Source organism: Brassica rapa, chromosome A08 (genome assembly GCF_000309985.2).
Source record: "Brassica rapa cultivar Chiifu-401-42 chromosome A08, CAAS_Brap_v3.01, whole genome shotgun sequence".
NCBI lineage: Eukaryota > Viridiplantae > Streptophyta > Magnoliopsida > Brassicales > Brassicaceae > Brassica > Brassica rapa.
Window position 1 is genome coordinate 11079639 of NC_024802.2, and position 25477 is coordinate 11105115.

At 30.7% G+C, this 25477-nt stretch overlaps 3 protein-coding genes and 1 pseudogene across 4 annotated transcripts; 2 read left to right on the forward strand and 2 right to left on the reverse strand.

Moving 5' to 3' along the window:
* Positions 1–10165: 10165 nt before the first annotated feature.
* Positions 10166–14684, forward strand: LOC103834055 (potassium channel KAT2-like). Of its 2 annotated transcripts, XM_009110110.3 has the most exons (11): positions 10166–10512; positions 10608–10823; positions 10903–11058; positions 11175–11232; positions 11313–11630; positions 11842–12081; positions 12162–12260; positions 12354–12386; positions 12472–12657; positions 12749–13220; positions 13348–14684. In XM_009110110.3, exons 1-11 carry the CDS (start codon positions 10217–10219, stop codon positions 13458–13460), a joined length of 2187 nt encoding a protein of 728 aa, XP_009108358.1. In that variant the 5' UTR covers positions 10166–10216; the 3' UTR covers positions 13461–14684. The 2 variants fall into 2 exon arrangements, with proteins under 2 accessions (XP_009108358.1, XP_033133267.1); XM_033277376.1 differs by having other exon boundaries at positions 12749–14684.
* Positions 14685–14977: 293 nt separating this feature from the next.
* Positions 14978–17822, reverse strand: LOC103834056 (glucan endo-1,3-beta-glucosidase 11). The gene is made up of 4 exons (XM_009110111.3): positions 16976–17822; positions 16147–16483; positions 15293–16007; positions 14978–15171 (listed from the first exon to the last, which is right to left on the reverse strand). The coding sequence occupies exons 1-4, from the start codon at positions 17046–17048 to the stop codon at positions 15106–15108; spliced, it is 1191 nt and encodes a 396-aa protein (XP_009108359.1). The 5' UTR covers positions 17049–17822; the 3' UTR covers positions 14978–15105.
* A 2168-nt stretch (positions 17823–19990) lies between these two features.
* LOC103834057 lies at positions 19991–21375 on the forward strand. The gene has a single exon (XM_009110112.3). It carries the CDS (start codon positions 20936–20938, stop codon positions 21272–21274), a length of 339 nt encoding a protein of 112 aa, XP_009108360.1. The 5' UTR covers positions 19991–20935; the 3' UTR covers positions 21275–21375.
* Positions 21376–24207: 2832 nt separating this feature from the next.
* LOC103834058 lies at positions 24208–24602 on the reverse strand (annotated as a pseudogene).
* Positions 24603–25477: the final 875 nt, after the last annotated feature.

Below are 25477 nucleotides of genomic sequence, written 5' to 3' on the forward strand. Positions count from 1 at the left end.
TTACAGAAGACCATCGGTGATAGCAGGAAAATATGTTCAAAGATCTTTCAGTCTTATTATAATCTAACAAATATTATGATCTTTTATTTATTTTCAGTTTATCTCATTGATAGACTAACGTTTTGCAAGTCATTACCGATGATTTACATTTTCAGTCCGATAAGCTTCTACAGGCTTCGGCTAACTTCTGTCTGACATGCTTCAGTATCGACCTTTCAGAGATAAAAATATTTATTATCCTATCTTTAAAGTACATTTTTGAGATTTATCTTTGACTGACACCTTTCTATATATTCTGAACATAATCATCATTTTATCCACTGATAAATAAAGGCTAGAAAAGAGATCTCTAATATCATTTGAATCTGTCAAACCTGTTCAAAAAGGTTGCCAGAAAGATCAATATATTTTGATAGACAACATATAAAGATGATGGAAAAAAAGATCTCTACTATCAAATCAAATTATAGTATTGATTTGGTAGAAATGGGTGGTGTAGATGGTAGTATTTATACCAAAAGGGCGTGTAGATTAGGCGTGGTGTCTCTATAAATTTGGAATATATAATCTTTTTGAAATAATTGGTAAATCTTAAGCTTAACTATTTATCCATAATATTTGTCTATGACATTGTTAATATGGAATCAAATCTTTTTTAAAAAATTATTTGTTTAGATTATATATTCACATAGTTTTATACCTATGAAAATATGAAATGAGTTAAATGGCACACTCATTAAAATCGTTGGAGGTGACATATTAGTATGTAAGATTTGATAAAACATTCCAAAAGGCATATTTCTTGTTTTCATCGAAGCATTCCATAAAATTAATTCATATAGCCGATAGAAAGGATTTCATATACTATAATTACACATGTTTAATTAACTAAATAATTAACAAAAATAAATACACGGAATTAGGAGATGGTTTGTTGCGATTTCAAAACAAAAAAATAAAAGAATTTAATTGAAATCATAGTTTAAAAATAATTCAGTGGCATAAAATGGTAAATACTTTAAAACTCGAAGGATACCTCAAAAAAGGCCCTTCAGTTTTAATAGTATTGATATGTAAAATTTTGTCAAAATACAAAAATATGAAATATAGTTTAGTATAGTGTCACTAAACGGATTTGGACCAGGATTTGTAGGTTTATTGATAATCTTTTAAACCAAATACACTAAAATCAATAGATTAAATTTATTATGATAAATTTAATTTATAATATTTTGTGGTTTCAAGTTATCCTACTACTACTTTTCACATGGGTCCGCTAGTCAAGAACCATGGCGTTTTAACTGTACAGTCCTGAAATTTTGGGGACTTGAAATAAAACTGAAAATGGAGACTTATTTATTATCACAAAAAAACAGTGAAATTGTGTTCATAGTTTGGAGGTGGTGAGGTTTTTCAATGGAGAAAAAAAAAAGAAATTTAGTCTTTAAACAAAAAAAAAGAAAAGAAAAGAGGTGCAAGTGTCTAGAAAAATAAGAAGGATACGGTAAGCAAAATGATTTTTTAGTTTTATGGGGTTTGTTACTTGGCCCAATTAATTGTTATGTACTTATTAAGCCCAAAATGTTTAAATTGTAATCTTATATTACATATATAAATGGGCCTTTTCTCAATTTGGGGCCTATAAAAACGGGAGTCTGAAACATATGTTTCAATGGACTTTGCCAAGGGCCGGCTTCAAAATGGTTATGAAATGTTTATACCGAATAACTGAACCGGAATGAAATTCGCATTCAACCGCGTGGATAAACCAATATTTTCCAAAATCCGACATTTGTTGATACTCTTACCGACCAGAGCTAGGCCCATTCATTTTATTATTAAGAACCCAATATCTGGAGTAATTGAGTTACTTTCAGCCTTTAGATTTGGGGTTGGTCGAATTCTTATCCAGAAAGTTACATCCAGTTTTGGAGTTTGTCGGATCCTCATCCAGATTCCAGAGCAAAATCCTAACTTTCGAGTTTGCAGTGGACTTTTTCTGTAAGAAATCAGTGGTTCTTCGATATCAAGTTTTTAATGAACTGCATTTAAGAGAGACATCAGGACTAAGCTAACTAGTAAAAAGTAGTTTACGTCTATTTTATTATACAAACATATGAGAAACTAACCCAACCAAGGCCTAACATAGAAGCTGCTTCGAAGGCAGTGTGAACACCTTAATCATTATCCTCAAGGACCACTTTACCTCTCAGATTTTTCTTTACTACCAAGATTATCTCTTTGCTTTTTATGTTTCTATGCTTTTCTTTGCATTGAAATGATTTCTTACTCTTAGGGTCTGATTGGTGATCATTCGGGAAACAAGAGAAACAAATACAAAATGAATGTACGGAAATAAAATAGCTGGAATAAAAAGAAATGATTGTTCTTTCTCAAATTTAACAATGAATAATTTTTTTCTTTAATTCTCTACAAAAAAAATGAAAGGGAATGAGAGAAAATTATTATTCCTTCTGAATGGTAATTTTTTTAGGAACGTTGGAAAATGCATTATTCTTCGTCGTTCCTTGGTCACCATTCGTACCCTTAATTAAGGAGAGATGAAAAATAATCCAAATCAGAAGAATTTGAAGTTATTAAAATTGCATTGTTATTTTTTTATTCAGACCTCAAGAATACAATTTTATGGTTAATACTTATATATTAATTGAGAAACATAACAACATATTGTTGTAGCCACGTGTTATCATGAGAATAAAATTCAGAATTCTTAGAAAAATAAGTTGGTCAATCTTAACTTATATTATATATTTTTATTAAACTAACTATCAAATTGATAGATAGTGTACAAAAGAATATTCTCGCATTTTCCTTAAATAAAAGTTACGGAATTACCTAAAAAATATTTGATAATAATTTTTGTATCTTAAATCTTTCTTTGTTTAATTTTATATTATTAAAATATATTAAACAATCACATTAACCATATAATAAAAAATAATTTTTTTATATGTTATATTTTGAATTTTTAAAACGACTAAAAATTACTAAAACGTTAAATGTCTCACATTAAAATTTTGTGATCAATAGTTTAATTTTTGTTTATAATAACAAGATACAATTGATCATAAATCATATAAATATGAAGTCTAATTTAATAGACATTCATATTCTACATTAATATAGTTTAAAATTAAACTATATAACATATAATATAAATATGTTAATTTCTAAATTTGTATTTAAAAATTATTGAAACGTTAACATTTTAATTTTGAAATTTGCATTGAAAAAATTGCACATTATAAATTTTGTTTTTATCATATAAGTATGAATTTTCAATAATACATATTTCTATTAAAATATATTATATATCTATATCCATGTCGTTAAAATTTAGTTATATATCATATAAAATAAATAAAATGATTGTTTTGATTTATTTACCAAACAAATATCGTAAATAAACAATATGTATTGTTTTGATATATATGTTTACTCTAATTTAATTATATACATAATACGTAAATGAACACAAATAAATAATAATCTATAAAAAAATATTTTTATATATAACGTTCATTCCGTGCAATTGCGCGGATCTTAACCTAGTAAAACATTATTAGACTACAATTAGGTCTTCTGTCTTTTTGTTTGTAGTGTCTTTAAAGGTTGAAAAGACTTAATGGTTCTTCACTCGCATTCAATTACAACAAACCGTTATCTAGAACAATTTATAACAAAACTCTCACATTGTAGGATTATTATCACGAGAAATTCATTATGGTTTTGACACTACATAAATCTAATCCCGCGAGGCGTAATCTACTAGAATTTGAGAATCTAATTACGCATTACTTTGGCTGACCTTGATATTATTATAAGCAAAATTACAAATTTCAAGTACATTTAATGAATTAGATTCCGAATCCAGAAAAAAAAAATCGGCTATGTGAGTATTGTATGGTTGTGGGGGGAAAAGTAATAGAGCATTAGTTATGATTAATATACGTATGTATTTTACTTCCTCTTCTAAGCAACCGAAAGGGTAGGACTCGTGCAATAGATGGATCCTAGAAGCATTGCATGACTCATATTGTTCCATGCAAGCAACAAAAGGTTTTAAAATATCAACCGATAAAATTTAAGTGGCTCAAGTTTATTTGTTTTGGCATATTAGTCGAGGGATTTTGATTTATACATTGGCCTACTCAGATATTTATATGATAACTACATATCATCGACATGGTTCGACTTTTTCGGAGGAGTTATTCGTTTATATATTTTGATTGATTTAGAAATTCATATGTTATTTATAAATCCAAATAAAATATAAAAAATTTCAAATTTTCTCGAATCAGTATTTACAAATCCAGAAGTTTTCCCTCGGATTTGAATCTTTGTATTTTCAACAAAGAAATCCATGCAAATCCATTCAAATCTATTATGAAATCAAATCTATTAGTAAATCCGTATGATTGAATAACATTTGATTTGAATTAAAATTTATGAATCATTAAACCAATAACACATGATTTATATACATATTTTAAAATCATAAAACCAAAAATACTATAAATTTAGTTTGGATTTTCAAATCCATCAAAATACACTAACAAATAGAGTATATATCGAAAATTACTCTGATATGTCAGCCTATAATCTCTTGGAGGAGTAACCATTGCAGATTGATTTAGCTCCCCTTTAAAAAAAAAGAAAATTGTGACACTAGTACACTCCCATTGGAAAACCCTAATTTATAAATACTAAGTGATGTTTACAATTCAGTTACACAAGGTTATATAAAAGTCCAAATATGATAAACATATTAAAGAAAAAGCAAGGAATTTATACAGAAAAAGTGGAACAAGAGAAAGAAAGAAGAGTATTTGTACTCCCTACACACAACTTCCCCCATATTTGCACTCCATACCCTATTTCCCTTTAATTTTTTTCCCCCATCACTATCATTTTCCCTCAATTCAATGGTATCCCACTCTTTTCAGTATATTGAGCTAATTTGCTCAAGAAAGAAACTACACGTTAAACCTGCCATACTAAAACACACGTGAAAAATGGCAAACAAGTCCATATGTATGAAGCCCGACCGTGTATGTTACCCCCCGGCTTCTAATGCTATCATTTGGATCCTATGCTTCCAAGCTAGCCCTATATTTAAATAGTAGTTGCAATCTTTTACTTTCTCTTTTATACGTGTGTTAAGTGTTAACCAGAGATTTCAATTTCGTAATCACATTGGACGAATCACGACAGGAGAATAAACTCGGCATATTCCATCGATTAACCTATATATGGATGCTATACTGCTCTAATTGTGGCTACTAGCCATACAATCTATCATAAAAAGTCAGTAAACCAAGAGGCCAAAACGAAAACGTCAAGAATTTAAATTAAATATCTGTTTAAATAAAATCAAAATATGGAAGTCCCTTAATATATTGATTTAATTATTTGATTTGATTAATAGTTCAGTAATACCACTATGAAATACAGGTTTCAAATATCAGAAGCTAATTAATATTCATTAGTATGTGTATAGATTAACAAAGAATTTTTAAAAAAAAAATCAGTATGGTAGAAGGTAAAACAGCAAGAAGTAGAAATTTATAAAATTTTATCTAAGATTATAATTTTAAATATATACATATCTATTTTTAAATATAAATTAAATAAAAGCATTGTTTATTATCTTAATTTTATGTTCAATTAAATCAAAATTTATACTAAAATATTGATAAAAAAATCCAAAATAATAATAAACTTTTTTTTAAGATATAATTTAAACTTATAAATTTTATTACTGCACATGGTACATGAAAACACCTAGTTTATTGTAATACGTAGCTAGCTAAGCTACGTAACCCAACAAATGAGTAGTTTATTTTGTTGTAAGATTTTTAAAGTTGAAACAAAGACTAACCACAAAACAATACGAATGTCTTCTAAAACAAAATTATAATAGAACTTGATGAACTACGTCTGGACATTCACTTCCTTTGGTCGGGTTTGGGTCGGTCTTATAAGATCCGAAACCTTCGAATCTTAGATATTTAGATCCAATACTGTAATTAGAATTTTCGGTTCGGTTCGGTTCGGTTCAGCTCCTATCGGGTCCTGATCGGTTCAGGTCTTAAATAGTTGGACCCAATAGGATAACTAGAGATTTCCAGTTTGGATTAGGTTCGGTTTCGGATCGGGTTCAGTTCGATTCCTTTCTGGTCCGGCCCCAAAATATACCTAATCACACACAAAATACTTGAAAATATTTAAATACTCAAAGTATGATAAATTTTATCTAAAATCTGATCCTTAGACATGAAAAAAACCCAAAATTTTATCTAATTATCGAAATTATATTTTTAAAAAATCTAATTTTTTACCCGAAATCTAAAAACGTACCCGAAAACTCAAATATGAAATTAAAAAAATACCCATAATACCAAAAAATACCAAAACACCCATATATACCTAATATATACTAGAAATTTTGAGTTTTCGGATACTCTGCTCGGGTCCTTCACAACAAAATCCAATAGGATAAAAAGATCGGTTCCGACCCGAACCAGAGTTTTTCGGGTCGGTTTCGGGTCGGTTTCGGGTCGGGTCATTGGATCCGGAACAAATGCCCAGGTCTAGGATGAACTCAGAAACAACTTTAGCAAAGAAAGGAACTATATTTAGTTTTGAGAAATTACTCAGAATAACTCATAAACTTTTGTATTGACTAGAATAACTCATAAGGCTAACAAAAATAGCAAAACACCCCCTTTCCTTTATTATTCACAAAATTGCCACTGAAATTTATTAATAGAAAAATATTTAATTATTTCCCAGAAAAAAAACTCACTTCGGCGTCAAGAGAGCCGTGGGTCGTGTTCTCCAAAGGCGACAAAGGCAAATCAGGCCCTTCTTTTTCACTTCCATCTCCAACGACTTCTCCGTCACAGCCACCTTCCATTTCATCGTCCGTAAGAAGAAAACCAATTTGTTGGTAATGAACTTCATCGCTTTGATTGTTTGACTCTCGGTCATCTAATTTGTCTTCATCTTGAATTTGATCTTCGTCATTGTATATGTCGAAAATTGGATTACCATGAATATCTCTAAAAACTATTTCTACACTCTCAGCGAACAAATTCACCATGATTCCAGAATCGAGTTTTGATTAAGAAACCAAAACACCAGCTCTGATACCATCAGAAGCTACGGATAACACAAGTAACCTATTGATTCTAAGAATACCTAGGAGACGTTGCCTTCTTGAACTCGTTGAGATCCACAGATCTCAGTGCTTAACAAAAGCTCTTTATAAAAATATCAATACCAATAATCTGAATACAAACTTAAGCCTAAACGGCTATATATAAGAAAACCATAAAATCTTAAAATAATAAAGATAATTATCCATTATTAAAAAATCAAATACTTAAAATAATTAAAATATTCTTTAAATATTCTCTCTCCATCACTGAGTTTGAGTACTGACTCTTACCTTGGCGCAAACTCAGTACATAACATTGTTTATTTGATACATCATTGGGTTCATGTTTCTCCAAACATAAAGATTGCAACAAGTGATTAAAATCACCATGAAAAAGGATAATTTGATCAGGAAGAAAAGAAAAAATGAGAGAGATGATGATTAATATTACGTGTATACGCACACCAATTAACCTAATGTGCACACTACCACAATCGAATGGTATGTCGATGTAGCACTTTAGAATCGAATCCACAGAGACCAACAACTACTCTTTATTTCTATAGGATTAATATCAAGCTAAAACAATGTTGGGGTTTTAAGATTTGTGTATCGTGACAAGCAAGTAACAAGATTAATTAAAGATTTCAGCTGATTAAAATGCTAGCCTAGGGTAGTTTATCAGGTGTTAAACAAGTGTGAGCCAAACAATTATTCAAGTTCAATTAAGAGAAAGTCTAAAACTTGGATCACTCAAATAGAACAGTCCACTGTCGTGGTACTGCTCCATATGCTAATCGATTTTGATACCTAAACTCTTGTTTGGATCAAGACGCGACATCAAGCAATACATATCAAGTCCGATATGTTCACAAAACATCATAATATCTACTTTCGCTGATTATGGATGCAATGCTCATTCATAACAGATCTAGCAAACTATTATACTGTTAATGAACAGGTTAAACCTATGATCTAACATTAAACGACCAGTTTAATACAAGCATTAAGAACAGTTATGAATGAAGACAATCAATGGTTTCACTTATCTATGTTTAACTCACGAATCTAACACCCTAACACCCTAGACTAAGCAAGTGGATTACTTAGCCATGAACAAATAAATTACAGAGACAATAGATGAAGAAAACATGATGAATCAATAAATAAATAAGATAGGTTTCATGAATCTTCTCAAGGTGAGAGAGATGAAGCCTTCTCCCTTTCAAGGTAGCAAATCTTCACAACGGAGTTCTAGGTCTGGTTTCTTCTCCAAAAAAATAGCGTAGAATGTCTAAAAGAATAAGAAAAGATATATTTGCAGGTCTCTGACGGCCCAGGAGAAAAAGGGGAAGCCCTAGGTAAAATCCCGAAATATTTGGAAACTTCCTTAAAAATCTCTACCGCTGGACCATGCACTCGGGGTGTTCTGCGCGATCGGGAACAACCATCAAGACTGTTCTGCATGAAAATCACCAAATTGCACTCTTTTCTGCCTCTTTTGTTCCAGCTGGTCCATCTCCTATCCAATGCAACTCCAGACCTATAATGACTCGAAAATGACTAGGAAGACTCGATAAAGACTTGAAAACTAATTGAAAGGCATATATACAAGATGTCTAAAACACCATATATCAATGATTACTACAAAAAAATTACCTAATTCTAATTTTAATTAACCTAAAAATAAAAGATTCGAAATTAATGTAAACCGGTCGAAATTGAATATTAAATTAAGTTTGGTTTACATAAGCCTAGGTTTCCATCAATAAATCTACCATAACATAAATTAAAAATTCTTCAACCACATAAACAAAAGGGCAATTCTCTCAAATAGTTATTTTTAAGTTTTTGTCACAAAATAGCACTCTAGAAAGACAATGACCAAAGTAGCCCCTTTTTCTGAAATTTTTAATTTTTAATTCTTTTTTTTAATTTGAAACTTTATCTCCAAAATCCCACCTCTTAACTTTAAACCCTAAGTTTAGATTAGTTAACCCTAGAATAAAAATACATTTTTACATTTTAATAATACTTATTTTGGTCATTTTCTTCATTGAAGGCTATTTTTGTGATAAAAAGATAAAAAAAAGACTATCCTAGGGAATTTCTCTAAACAAAAAGTCTACCAACAATTTTAAGTCGGATTCATAAATCTGCCGTAAGAAAATAAGTCGACATAATAAAATGCGTTGACCACAAAAATCGAAAATTTATAACAAATCTGCTACCTCATTCGGCAGGCATATTCTTAAAAATTTGTTTTCTATTCAAATCGGACAATTAACTCTGCCGTAAAAACAAATTTGATGTTTTTAAGAAAGTCTGACACCACTTTAACGGTAGATTTTTTTTATACAAATTTTATAAACATACTTATTATTTGACATATTTATTTTTTTGAGATTAAATCTACTGTCGATCAAAAGTTACGGGTATTTTGGTAATGTTTTTTTGTTATAACAATGGAAAAGGGCAATTTTGATCAGAAAAATATTTTAATAATTTTCAAAAAGTATGAATCATTCTAATAATAACACAACTAATTTGTGTCATTAAACATCCCTTTAGTTTTTTTTTCTAAATATCAACCATGATCTAGATTCTATTTAAGAAATTTCCCTGGCAGAGAAAACATGATCACTGAACTACACGATTTTGTTATTGCTGCTTCTTTCTGTTTATAGGCTGCTGTTAATATCTGAATTAATGTTCTTGTTCTTTACATGTCGTGTCAGATTCTCTGATTAGATTTTACTTAGGCCATTTCCAATCTAACACTAAACTTTATTTTAGTGTGGTTTTCACTTTTCACAAAGAGAGCTTAGCTTACGATTAGATTATATTAAAGAATTTATGTAATATAAAAAAGGTAATTTAAAAAGATTGAATTTAAACACCAAAATGGTGTTTATTTAATCTACGTACTAGATTTCTAATGAATATGTCCAACAATCTTTCATAAATAAATTTTTTAAAAATTCTTCTCTTTTAATAGTATAGATTTGAAATTAATTGAAATTACATTTTGTTATGCTGAATTTTTTTTTAACAAAATTGTATCTTCCATTTTTACACTTCACTCTAAGGTGCGCTTTCAGTTTCAACACGATATATATAACCTTTGCTGAAGAGGAAGCACCTCAAACATTGTCAATCTCTTGCACTAGAAACTTCTTGGAAAGATTCTGCGTCGAAGAATACAATATGGACTCGATGAAACACAACAGTTTCCTCTCTGCTGATCTGTTGCCATCTCTTGGAGCAAGCACAAACCAATCAACCAAGCTTCGTAAACACATAGTTTCTCCTTTCGATCCACGTTTCAGGTGTTTATTACCTTTAGACACTCCTTTTGTATATTTTCCGTTCTGTTTTGCTTTTGTTGTCCTCTTGAATGGTGGCTTAATGTTTGATTCATCAGGGCATGGGAGATGTGGCTAGTCATTCTTGTGATCTATTCAGCTTGGATTTGTCCTTTTGAGTTCGCCTTCATCACCTACAAGAAACATGCGCTTTTCATTGTAGATAACATTGTCAATGGTTTCTTTGCCATTGATATCATTCTTACCTTCTTCGTCGCTAATGTAGACAGCCACTCTTATATTCTAGTCGATAATCCTAAAAAAATAGCTATGAGGTAAGAAAAATTATATTACTCTAGTATGGTTTTGCGTTTTAAAAGTACTCATATTCTCATAACAAGTTATGTTTTTCAGGTACCTTTCTACTTGGTTTGTCTTTGATGTCTGCTCCACAGCTCCGTTTAAGTCATTGAGTCTTCTGTTCAACTACAAGGGAAGCCAAATAGGATTCACAGTTCTTAGCATGCTCAGGCTATGGCGTCTCAGACGAGGTAGCTTACTGTTTGCAAGGTTCATTTTCAATACTAAACCATAAGCAAACCATTTTATTTGAGGTTCATAAGAGTAACGTTTTCAAGAATCTACATGAATCTTAATCTCTCACCCTCATATTTCCATTGCTTCAGACTCGAGAAAGATATCCGCTTCAACTACTTCTGGACACGATGCACAAAACTCATTTTGGTAAGTCCCATAAAGAGAGGAAACTCTTTTTTTCTTTTCATTTGTAACTAGAACTTACCACGTATAGTTTTCTATATCAGGTCACTTTGTTTGCAGTACATTATGCTGGATGCTTCAACTACCTCATTGCAGATCTATATCCTAATCGAAGAAAAACATGGATTGGAGCTGTGTACCCAAATTTCAAGGAAGCAAGCTTATGGAGTAGATATGTGACTTCTATTTACTGGTCCGTTACTACATTAACAACAACAGGATATGGCGACTTACATGCTGAGAATCCAAGAGAGATGTTGTTCAGTGTCTTGTACGTGCTCTTCAACCTCGGTTTCACATCTTACCTGATTGGAAATATGACCAACCTTGTGGTTCACTGGTCTAGCCACACCAAAACCTTTGTAAGTTCACTTTACTTTCTTTGATTTTGAAGGTATAAACAATTTAGTGAAAATATTAATGAAATTTTATGTTTTAACAATTTTGGAGTTCTATGCTTTATATATATCCTCTTATAATTTGAGAGGTCCTAAGCCATTGTTTCAGGACCAACCATCATGGCATCTGCTCTGTTAAACTAATACGAAAATCTGATTATTTTCAATTCAACAGAGAGATACTCTTAGATCTGTTTCAGAGTTTGCATCAAGAAACCAACTCCCACCAAACATACATGACCAGATGTTATCACACATCTCCTTAGATTTCAAATCAGAAGGTCTCAAACAGGAAGAGACACTGAATGGTTTGCGCAAAGCAACTCGGTCAAGCATTGCAAACTATCTCTACCTCCATATTGCTCAGAACGTTTACCTCTTTCAAGGAGTTTCTCATAACTTCCTCTTTCAGTTGGTACAAAAAAATTTCATTTGTCAACTTTTTCTTGTTCATTTCTTTTCTCTAATGTGTCATGTTATATTGTTCCAAAAAAGGTTTCAGATATCGATGCTGAGTACTTCCCACCCAGAGAAGATGTAATTGTACAGAACGAATCTCATACTTATCTTTACATTCTTGTCTCAGGGGCAGTGGTGAGTGACTTAGATTGAAAATCAATAACGTCGTAGGAAAGTTGAAGTTACATTCTAACATTTTTACTCTCTCTCTCTGGTGTGATTGTACAGGAATTTACTGCTTACATTGACGGTGAAAATCAGGTATGCAGACAAAATATTTAACCACTAGATAATCAAGAAAATGGTCAAAAAAGTTGTAATTAACATAATCCTCACATTCATGTAGATACAAGGGAAAGCAGTTGTTGGAGATGCATTTGGAGAGATTGGTGTTTTATGCTATACACCACAACCTTTCACTGTTAGCACAACAGAACTATCTCAAATTCTACGCGTACACAAAAGATCTCTCATCAGTGCTATGAGAGCTCATATTGAAGATGGACGTATCATAATTAACAACCTCTTTATGGTAAGTAAGCAAGATGTCATAAATGGAAATTTAGTGTATTTTAGGTGTTTTCACACAATCCCAACTCATTTTTATATGATGAAATTTTCAGAAACTTAGAGGGCAACAGTCAATAGCAATTGATGCTGCAAAAAAACAACCAGACGTCCTCCTCCAGAAGTGGCTTGGTGGTAGTCTAAAGATATGTGAAGGAGATGCAAGTGATCAAGGAAAAGGACACAAGTATTTACAACTGGATGACTCAGAAAACATTGATTTGGAATTAACCAAATCGATGGATTCAAGAAAAGATGGTTCTAGTGAAACGAAAAGAGGTCAAGAACATAAAATAAAGATAGCGGAAGAGGAAAAACCAAACAAATATATTGATGAGAAAAGTTTCTCTAATGCAGATGTTGCCTCATTTAAATTAACATATCCACATTGCAGATTCAAACCTAGTAAACAAGAACCCGCAAAGCCGGAAGAAAAGAAAGTTACCATCCACTTGAAGTCAGAAGGAAAATATTTGCCAAAGCTGATAATCTTACCTTATTCCAAAGTAGAGCTTCTAAGACTTGCAGGTAAGATAATTTACTTCTTAATGCGAAGTTTCAAGAAATTAACAAGAATTTACAAAAGTAAAGAATTAATAAGAACCCAAAGACTTTTCCAAAAGGAATTTCTAATATTAAATGTGTAATTATGCAGGTGAGAAATTTGGAAAACAAAGCTTCACAGTGGTCACCAATGCGGAAAACGTTGAAATAGATGATGTAGATGTCATTAGAGATGGTGAACATTTGTTTTTTTACTATCAATGAGTACGAAGGTAAAGAGCCTTGATGTGACTTATTATTTACCATTTCCGTAGGCCCGACTATGAGCCCCACTATGAATCCAATCAGAACATGTACCTATCTTTTGACTAATTTTCAAAAATATGTTTTGAACGATCCCTAGAATTTGCAATCTAAATTTAAAACAACCAAAACTAATAATCTAGACACCAAAGTAAAAGAAAACGAATATTTATATCAAGTTTGAAGATCTATTATAATTACCTTGCACTCACGTCTTATTGTTTTTCATCTTTACTCTTTCCAACCAAAACCCTATTAGCCCAAAAAGAGAACCCTCAATGCAATCTTTACTTTGATAGGTATTATCAAAACGATTCCAACAATTCAACGCAGTATGGACCACATATTTGACAGATCGGTCGAGAATTGTTGTTGGATCCTTCAGATTGGGTTCATCTGGAAGAATTAACTTGTTGAAAGAACTTTTGTCCGCGTGTGGAAAACCCAATACGACCTCTGCTTCCAAGTTCCAACTCGTAAGTAAGTACCGACGTCCTCTGTTTCCTTTATTTGTGTAAACGGTCTTTTGTAATTGAAAAGCAGTACATCGGATGGAACGTCATATGACTGTAATTGGGTAGCCTAACCGGAAGTGTTCCATCCTTAAAAAAAAACCCAAACTCTTAAACTTCTTGTTTTTTCTTTGGGCTTCTAAAGATTAACATTGAACTTCTCCTTTTGGACTCTAGTAAACCCTACTCTCTTTTTCAACCGGAATATAATTTGACGAAACATAAACTTCTCAAAAGCTTCATTGATGTCTCTCATCCTCACGTTTGTCTTCCTCATCTCACCATCATCATCTTCGAATCAAGAATACCCACACTAAGGAAATGGCGACGAATCACCAGTTCACGACATCAAAGCTGATCCTGAAATTTTTGAAGAAACTATAAAATATACTATTTTTAATAATTTGGGAGTTTATGTTTATATAAATTGTCTCTTAAATTTTAGGAGCTCTACACTAATGGTTTACTTGACCCTCACTCTTGCAGTTCAGAACCGTGAGTATAATCTCTTGTTTCATGGCTTTCCCTTCTTAGAACATCTCCTACATTTTATATTTTATTTCAAAATGTTGTGGAAAATGGAGTAATCAACAAATATATTAGAAGTATTATTCCATTATGATTTATAGGTTTGCGTTTTGCTTTTCCAATGCATAGATTTTCATTATGGGTTATGTATTAAATTTAAGTATTATATTTAAATATCTAATTATATATAAATGAAATTAACTATGTGATATAGCTATGCCGCAAGAGTTTGTCGATTCTATTTCTATGCGTAAGGGTCGAAGTAACACATAGCTTACATGTGCGACTAGCCGCCAATATAAGTTTCTATTTTCTTGAACAATAAACTGTTTTTGTTTATTGACTATTATTTTAGGATATCCATATGTATAATTTACACGATAACGAGAACAACAAAAGTATATCTATATATATTATTATTTTTTACAAAGGTATATATATAATTTAACTATTTACCGAAATTTGATTGAAATGTTAAACTGAATATGGAATTATATCTTAGATATTTTTTTTTTTGTTTTGCATAACTATCCTAACCATGTTATATCTTCTCGAAAACTTCCCCTCTAAAACAGTCTAACCCCAATCATCGCCAATATCAAAATTTTCCAATACTTCAAGGTTGACTTTGCCTGTAAAAAGAAACAAAATTGAATTCGTTATTACACATATAGTGCTTCCAGAATCATCTATTCTCGCTGTAACCCCAATCTTTATGGATTTAAAAAACAAACCATACTAATTGCTTTGTACCTTAGTGGCAGAAGATGAATATGTGGCAGACTTTGAAGTCGCAGTTGTAGTACTAGTAGACGTCGTGGAGAATCCCAAATCGTAAGCCAATGATCCATCTGGTTGAAATATTCCATAATTCTTCTCCGAAATAGGACCAGGTTTCATATCCTCATTGAACAATGCGAATATATAAACCTCTAGCCTGGAACTCCGTCTGGCCGGAGTCCCTTCTCCGGCGAACTGTCTCATCATAAGATTCCTTATATACGTGGCAGCATTCAAAGGAGACGCTCCAATCTCTCCAACATCTCCTTTGGAAGGCCAACCTGTTTCCGCAACCCTAACTTCTATGTTACGGTACCCTAATTTGGCAGCAGCGAAAGCAACGGCATCTACTTGAGCATACATCATGTTGTCATAGTGTAGTCCTGTGTTGGGATCGGTCATGCCGATGTTACGATTGAATAGAACGTAGTCGATAGGGATTGTGTTAGGGTTATCTTTGTAGGCGAAGTAAGGGTAAGCATTGATCCAAAAAGGAGATCGCGTGGCTTCCAAGAATCGTAGAAATTGTTGCATCACGGAGGTAACCTCCGGCTTGAAACTTCCGGCTGATGGAGGATAAGATTCGGCTAGGACGGCGAGAGAGCTTGGAGACGAGACTTGAATATATATGTCTAAACCTAACTGGAACAAGGCTTTGTGGATGTTGATAATTGCTGGCATCATGTATCTATTACAAACCACAAAGACAAAATAAAATCAAAATAGTATTATTGTATAAAAACTATAACACAGTACTGTAAAATGGTATGTAAAGGACTAACTCTGAATGTAACTAATTAGATTGAGATGTAATGATTATTTGTTACCTGATTAAACTAGAGTCTTCGTCGGTGAAAAGCTCGTTTCCCACCATGATTCCGGTGATACTTGTGGCCGGAATATAGGGTTTGATGTGGGAGTTCACCCACTGGAGAGCTTGTTGAGGATCTTGTAACAACGTTAAGACCTGATTTTCGATGGTGACGATGATCTCTATGTTTGAATTTGCAAAGGAACTAAGAATTTGAGGATTTGTGTCGTATATTCTTGTTTTGTTGATCCTTAGAGATCTCAAGAGGTTTATAACTTTATCAGGTGAAGGCAAATTGTCACCAACTTGTCCGTAATTGATGCCAAGAGATGCAACACTTTGTAGTATATTCCCTGAATTTATTTTCAATAGAAGGATTGTAAATTATAGAAATTACATGCAAAATCTATTATACTAAACAAATATTGAAAATCAGTAGGTTTCAAAAGTGTTATTAAGAGCATCTCTATTAGACTATTACTAAGATGCTCAAACCAATAAAAATATTATCTTTATATAATTTAAATAAATAACTATTTTAAAAATAATTATATTTTATTTTAAAAAGGAATTAAACCAGTCACATGGTGCCAATGGTTGAAAAGACTTTCATAATATTTTTCGATTGTTAAAATTTTTTCTCATAATTTATTTTATTTTTTCACGGATATGCTCCCTCAAATATAAGTAATGGAGATGCTCTAAATTTTATAATAATGTATGACACTAAATCATTATCGTAAAATTCGGCGTAACTTGACAAATTTTAAAATCTCATATGAAAATATAAATAACTTGATTATCAAAAAAAAATAATATAAATAACTATGAAAAAACTAAATCACCTGAGAATACTAGAGAAATCAGGAGAAAAACATTAATGAGATTAGGAAGTCTCGTGAGTGTTCTTGATGTCATGTTGAGGAGAGAGAGAGATTGTGAATCTTTTCGGTTTTAAGAAAGTGTTTAAGGAATATATATAGACTACACAAGAAGCCAGCCAAGTTGAAAAATACTTTTCTTTGCTTGTTTGTTTTTTGTTTTCTCTGTGGTTTTATCTCTAATTTATTTTGTAACAGGAAATGTTTAGTTCTGAAGGTTTTGATTTTTTAATGGTTTTAGCTGTTTTGCTTTGCCTTCCCTATATCACTTTTCACATTTGTGCCTTTTTATCCATTGAGGGCTTTCTATAGACCAGAACGTCGGATTTCTTATTATATATATATATATATATATATCTATATATATATATATATATATATATATATATATATATGTATATATGTATATATTAGGTTTCAAAATCTTTATGCGTGTAAATCTTGTCGTTCAAAATTTATGCAGCTTCATGACGATGAAATTTGCATGCACATGTAGGGTAATACGTTAGTGTGTGTTTTGTTTAGATATTCTACAAGTTGTGCTAGCGATTGCTTTGATGAGAAAGTGAGAACTGTATATTAAATTAACAAGAAAAAATGGAAAATAAGAATCGGATACACATAAGAGGACGAAGTAGAAGTTTGCAAATATATCCCCTTTTTATTAAAATAGGAGCATCCTTAGAAACTAACCTTACCTTCATTGTGTTATTAATCAAAATATCATTTTCTACGTATCATGACAAGAATTATTTTCACACATTTTAACTAAAAGTCTTCTTTTCACTAACATAATTACATGTATTGCCAATGTTATAGACAGTGCCGGCCTTGGAGGGAAGCGGAGGAAGCTTGTGCTTCCGGCCGCAGTGAGATTATCTTAATTAGCGGCCACAAATTTAACAAAAGTTCTCAACAGCACTAGTGGTTGCGAAGCTCTTATGTAGACAAGAGGGAGTGAGTTCGATTCTTCTTCTATGGTTTTTTAAAAAATATTAGAATCAATTAATTTATAGGCCACTTTTTTAATATTTGCTTCTGGTCTCATAAATACTGAGACCGGCTCTGGTTATAGACCAACTTTAGTAGACATTTGTAATAGTTAATATTTTGACATTATAATAACTATATGTAAATTAAATTATTTTTCTTTCTCTTGATGAATTTGCGTGATCCAATGTATGTAAAGTAAGTTGAAAGAGGAAATCTTCTTATTTACAACAAATTGCGTGATCAGTAGGATATATGGTGTGTTAAGGAAATTTGGATGATAATCTTGGAGCGCAAGTTTTGGTAAATTAATTCGTGAATATTTGTTATAATTATTAAGATACAATTTCATGATATGAAATCTATTTCTACTCATCGTGTATATAAATAAGTTGCCTTTGAACACATCTATTCGTCACAATCTTCTCCTCATTGTTTACTGATTTTGTTAAATAACTATGTTTACTTTCATAAGCTGATATCTTTTCTTATTTCTCTTAATAAGATCGCAAACAAAGAGTTATGAAGACACTTTTCACAACAATTGTGACTTTTTGAGTTTTATTTATTTATTTGATTACTTAGTATTTGTTCCTTTCATATTTATTATTCTATCAACTATGTTTCGTTTTATCTTATATTCATAATTTATGTTATGAAAGCAAATTTTTTTGCCTAGGTTTTGTTTTTGCTTTAATTCATAACTAATTTTATATAAGTTTTTGCTTACTCTTATAGATTCACTTTCATGATCTATATTTCAATTACATATAACCAATAACATAAGTTTTTTTTTAAAAAAACTTACTTTATATAGATATACACAATTTCGTTCATTCGTTCATTAATATTGTGACTACGACTTTTATAATTCTAATACCTATAAATGAAAAATTATAATTTTTCGGTCTATTCACTCCGTGCAGAGTGAAGGTTATCACCTAGTTATAAAGTAATCCGAGAAAAAGCTAGTGTAAATAAGCATATCACAAGCAATAGCTATTAATTACCAAACATGGTAGTTCAAAAAAAAAATATACCAAACATGCTAACTTAAAGTTACCAATCCCCTATATATTAAAAGAGAAGCATTACAACATATTTTTATAATCACATGTCATCACCACAATAATTTTTAGAATCCTTAGAAAAATATGTTGGTCCATATAAATATATAATAAGCTTTTTATTAAACTAACCATAAACTAATCAGAAAATATTCTTCATTGTTTTCTTAAATAAAAATCACGTAGTTACCTAATGTGGCTAAAGTATATATGACAATTAATAATTTTGAATAATAAAGATTTGATAAAAATTACTCTATTCTCTATCATTTTAAAATTTTTAACTAATTAAAATAAATTAAACAACCAAGTTAACTATATAATAAAAAAATTAGATTTTCTTGTATATGCTATATTTTTAATTTTAAAAAACAAATATAAATGACTAAAGTTGTTGAAAACTCACATTGAAATTTTTGTGATCCATGGTTTAAAATTTATGTTATAACAAGATACAAATGATTATTAAATTACAGAAGTATGAAGTCTCATTTAATAAATATTATATATATGTATATTAATATTTTTTAAAAATAAATTATATACCATATAAAATACATAAGTATTTTAATTTCGAATTTGCTTTGAATTTTTTTGATAAACATTTTGAACAATTATTGACAACTTAATATTTAGATTTTAAAATTTGCATTGAATGTTTTTAAAATTATAAATTACTAAAACTATTAAACATCCCATAATATTTTTATTGTTATCATTTATTTAAAAATTTTGTTATAAAGAAATACAACGATCAAAAATAATATGAGTATAAAATATTTTTTAGCAGATGTCAATATTAAAAATGTACTTTATATATATATGTTAATATCATGTAAACTTAAGTTTATAACATATAAAATAGAAAAAGTGTTTGTCTCGATTAATAAAATTTATTTAAGTATTTGTACCAATTTAATTACATACGTAATAATTACTAAATATTTTATTATTCAATATATATTTATTATTTCATAATATGTAAAAAATATATAATACTTAATTTATATATAATATTCATCCTGCCCAAAGGGCGGGTCTTAACCTAGTTATCTATATTATTTATAATTTCGTTCAAACTACTCTAGGAACATTTTTCTAGGTTATTTGCCCCAGAAAATCATGGAAGGACCACACATACAAGGTGTATGATACACCCATATATATATTATTTTTTATTTTTCTAAAATCCCATTTATTTTGTTGCAACGATCTATATATATTGTAAAAATCATGGAAGGACCACAACATACACCCATTTTTTTTTTTTTTTTTTTTGCTAAAAAGCCATATATTTTGTTGCAACAATCTATATATATTGTAAAAATAGGTTTTGTTAAGATGAGTTCAAAGTTATGTTTCCATCGAAGTTTAAAACTATCATTAAAGAAGAACAAAATGAGACCAAAAATAATACTTGAACTTGAATCGTTTCTCAAAAAAAAAAAACTTGAATGAGACGAAATAAAAATGTTCTACGAATTAAGGGACAAAATTAGTTTTTCCAGTATAATGATTCAGACAAGAATATACGAATTAAGACCCAGCATGACTACTATACCTGTTGGTTTGCGTCACATTTAATCTGGTTAATTAACACGATCACATAACAAATAAAAGTTGATTGGGTTTCGGTTTTAAAACAATGGTTTGGTTTAGTGCGGTTTAGAATCGTTAGATGTCCTGTCCACTCTTGATTTCTCAATATACAATCTAAAAGTGGAAAGTTCACAGAATTTAGGGCCATTCCGATAATTCTGCCTAAATAAAAGGTATCATCGGTCGACTAAAACACGTGAAGATATATAAACTCATTAGCCTCCCCAATATTTAACTCCTTTGACGAATATGGAGATAAGGTTTCCAAATGTTACAAAAACCACCCTTCCTCTTTATCTCGGACGACAATGATCACAACAATCTCCGGTACACGAGCTTGAAAGATGTGATCTCGAGTTCTGATGGCTTTGGTTCGTTCTTTTGTCACTCTGTTCCTTCGCAAGACGGTGTTCTCTTGTCGGAAATGGATTCTTCAAACATTGCCATTAGAAACGCGCTAGTGAAAAGAGCAGCTTCGATGTATCTTCAATCTTCTATGATCGTATCAGCTCCGGACACGAACTGGTTTCAGAGATTCTGTCTGAAAGCCAAGCATGCGGTTGAATGTCTCAGACCAGTTTACCGGATTTTTTCTTGGTCTAGTTAAAGAGATGTGTTTTAGAAAGGGTGATTCCGGTTTGTAAATGTGTAAATACTGTATGATATATAATATAGATAATCAAATAAAATTTCAAAGCCTTTTTTTCACATCAATCTAAAATATGAGAGAAACGATCTATAAACATCATTATACCATCGTAGAATTAAGCATCATACAATAATTAACGTTTTTTATTAGCTCGTTTGGAAGAAGACCACAACGTTTCTTTTCTCAGATCTTCTGGAGCTTTTGTGTCCACAAACGGCTGCAAAAAAAAAGAGCAAATTCGAAAATAATGTTACAACACCAGCAGGACCGATAATTCATATGTTATTAAATACTTAAAATGTGGAGGCCAAGGTGGGATGTCTCATTCAACTATACTCAGACCGGCCTTGAACACCAGTCTCAGCCTAAGCACAGTTTGTTTTGCTATTGGGTTTCACCGATGTTAATTCCAGCTAGAAAAGTGTTTTGATTAGTTCATTAATCCATTAGCCTAATGCTTTGATTCGTGCTTTAGTGTCCCCTTCACAATGAATGCAGATTGTGAAAATAACTAGACAACATTCATGAATCTTTCATTCGAAACTAAGAATCAGAATGGATGTTTAGATCAATTAACTGAATCTCTAATCTCTCAATTAGTTAAAATGTGTGAAGCTGATTTGATGTTGCAGAAGAAAGGTGGGGGGAGATTAGAGAATTACTTCGACTAGGATAGAATTTTGCCGGTGGAGTAGGCATTTCTTGCGGCGGATCTTCGGGATTGATTTAAGATTTCTTCCGCCATTGATGGAATTTCAGGTTTCTTTTCCACACAACTGCTGATCACTTACCATTCGTTTTTTCCTTTCTTCTAGACACCGTTCCTTTCTTCTAGACACCGTTTATTTCTATTTTTCACTGTGGTTTAAATTATTTTAATAAGGCGTATTTGTTTAATTTGAAAACTATAATTTATAACATCTTTTTAATTTACTCATAGTTTAAACCAAAATATCAGTGTCTCTTTTTCGACAAAATCAGAATACAATAGAATTTCTATAAATTAATAATGTTGGGATTTTGAAATTTTATTAATTTATAGAGATATTAATTTATAAAAGTTTCCTTATTTAGATTTTTTATTTTAAGATATATATATTCTAAGATAAAAAACTATTTGATTTTGGTGTATAGACATTAATTGTTATTTTATGAAATATGAGATTTATATTATTTGGTGTATATAATATATATTGCATAGAACTTAAATGTAGTTTTAGATATAATATTACTAAATCTCATCAAAAATATATTAAGTGTTAAGTAAATATAAAGATACTTCCATTGTGAATATAAAACAAACAATATAATAATAAATTTTTACTTATATAACATATTTATACATATAAATTATTAATTTATAATTTTAATGGGATCATATATTTACATAGAATTTTTTTAAAAATATTATCTTATTATTTTATCGATTTTTGTCAAATTTTAAACCGGCTCAAATTGGGACCAACGAAATTTATTAATTTATAGAGATCATTAATTTATCGAGTATTAATGTACGGAAGTTCTATTGATATCATAAGTATTTTACAAGATACAAACACAATCTTACTACAACCAGGGGCGGACCTACTTGAAGAGGTGTAGGGTCACCTGACACCACAAAAAAAATGATAAAAAGTTTGTTTTGTATGAAAAACAGTAAAGATTAAGCAGCGGAATTGGTAAAGTATGGAGTATGACTCCACATAAACCAGGGTTTGATTCCCACCTGTGACCTTTTAATTGTTTTTGACACCAGTCTCATTCATTTCTGGGTCCGCCACTGACTACAACTATTGATTCAAATGTAGGAAACTGAAAACAATTTGGATGGAACAGTGGAGAATAATTATGCTTTCCTAAAAAAGCCTAATAGGCTAACAGGTAAAATCTAAAAAGCGTATGATCTAATTCACTAAACTTGGATATAACTTTTTAATATTACGAATTATATAATATACACACATCAAATTTATGTCATTTTAAGAAAAACTATCACATATCACCATATAACGGATTGCACTGTAAAATTTATATAATAAGACTCAATAACTAGATTTTGTTGTTAAAAACCACCTAAAATAGTACAACTTGATTATTTGGGGGCATGTATATTAGTATATAACTGTTTTTTTTTTACTTTCTAAAACATCTTCTAAATTTAGAAAATATGTTATTTAGAGATTAGCATGCCATTGTCTTGACTCTTGATATTTTTTGATACTGACATTTTCCGTATTTATTATATAACTGTATGAAATTTGTTAAAAAATTGTAAACAAAATCTTCTAATCTTCTCTATATAAAAAAAAACATGCCCGTGTTCCCATCCAGTAGTAATAAAACAACCCAATCTTTCATACAAACACCTTATAATCTTCTTGTTCTCTGCCCATTTCAAGACAAGTAAAACCCTTATCTTTCGTAACAAAACTCTTAAAAGACTGCATCATGGCGAATGAAGTGACGTTTATTCAAACATGGGGAGAGGTAGCACCTTCACTATTTCATCGGATTCAACAAGGAAGATTATCGAGGAGCATTTCGCAGCCTAAGTTGGAAACTATTTTTGAAGAAAGTTTTGATAGTTTTGCAGTTCAGGCGCCAAAACGGATTGTAATTTTTCTTTCTGTATTACTCTCAGTGATTTTGTACTTCGTGATGTACGTACAAGGCTATCAAAGACTATCATTTGCTTCTTTAACCTGTAATTTGGATGTATTGTGAATAACAAAATATCTCCATGATTTTCAATGGAGGAGTTAGAACTTGAAAAAGCCTGATTTGTTTACTAGAGAACTTGTTTTGTATAGGTCAAAAAAACGTTATAACAATTTCTGAAGAATAATATCTGAAACATTACCACCATGAACTGCAACAGAGGCATAAGATGTTTTTTAATCACTAAGCATGAGATTATATATAGAAAAGTCTTCTGCTTATACATTTACCACACAACGAAAAAGGCTCTTCTGATTTTACACAAGTTACATTGAAATGCTTATACATATATGTAAATATTTTCAAGAAAATCGAACAACACGATCATGTCTATACAACAAAACACAAGAAACGGCCGATATGATCGCCGGAACGAGGAGAAAAAGACGGTGTCCTTGTCCCACCACAACTTTAGAAGAATATTCTTGATAATTTAAATCATCAAACCTTTCTTCGAAAATGGTCTCTAGCGTCGGAGACATCGAACATCTCCGGCGAGAAATCATCGGAGCGGTACCATCTCAGCTCTAGTTAAAAAGCTTCTTCTTCCTAGTTCTGATATAACCATGATAGCTCGATCTTTTCAACTTTTTCTTCTTATTCTTGATTTTTTTTGAAGAGAAAGTCGTGATGAAAGTATCTGGATTCTAATTATTCTCGATCTGAATTATTGGTATATATATAGAGTCTAATGCACGGCAACAATTTTTTTTAGAAAACACGGTTTTTATTTGTTGAGAAAAAAATTGAGAAAAGAAAACAGGTGTGGATCAACGGCTGTCTCTGGTTCAAATTAAGCTAGTGGTATGTGATACTACACACGTACGTACTCTTTTGAAATCGACAAAATTAGATATTGTAAAATAACGACAAAGTTTCCTCCATTATTTAGTGATGCATCGAAACAAACAACACACAAAAATAAACACAACAACAAGATTTTAAAAATTGATCGAGTTTAATTTCATATACGGACAACCAATGATTCTAACTTTATTTTATTGGGTTAGGTGTTCATAAAAAGCTTAATGGTGAGAATTAGGTCAGAGAGTTGTAAGATCTTAGCTCTAGCTCTGATACCATGAAATATATTATGAAAGCGTGTGTTTATTGATACAATAGGCTGAGTATATATACAACGTAAGAATATCCTATGCTAGCTAGGTAAAGGTTATCTAGTCCCATAACAATAGGGAAACCATATTATCATGTTTATCCCTTTAATTTTCGAACTAGACATTTAATATACATTTAAAAAGCTTGATTATGGATAAAATTATATCAATTCGAAAACGACTGGATATATATCCACTTCCTAAATTCAAAACATAATTATTTTTTAAAGATAATAGTATACATAAGTTGAATATATATATATAGTTTTATAACTTTATATCATTCATTCACATGTTAGCTATAAATATCATAATATTGTCGGTATGA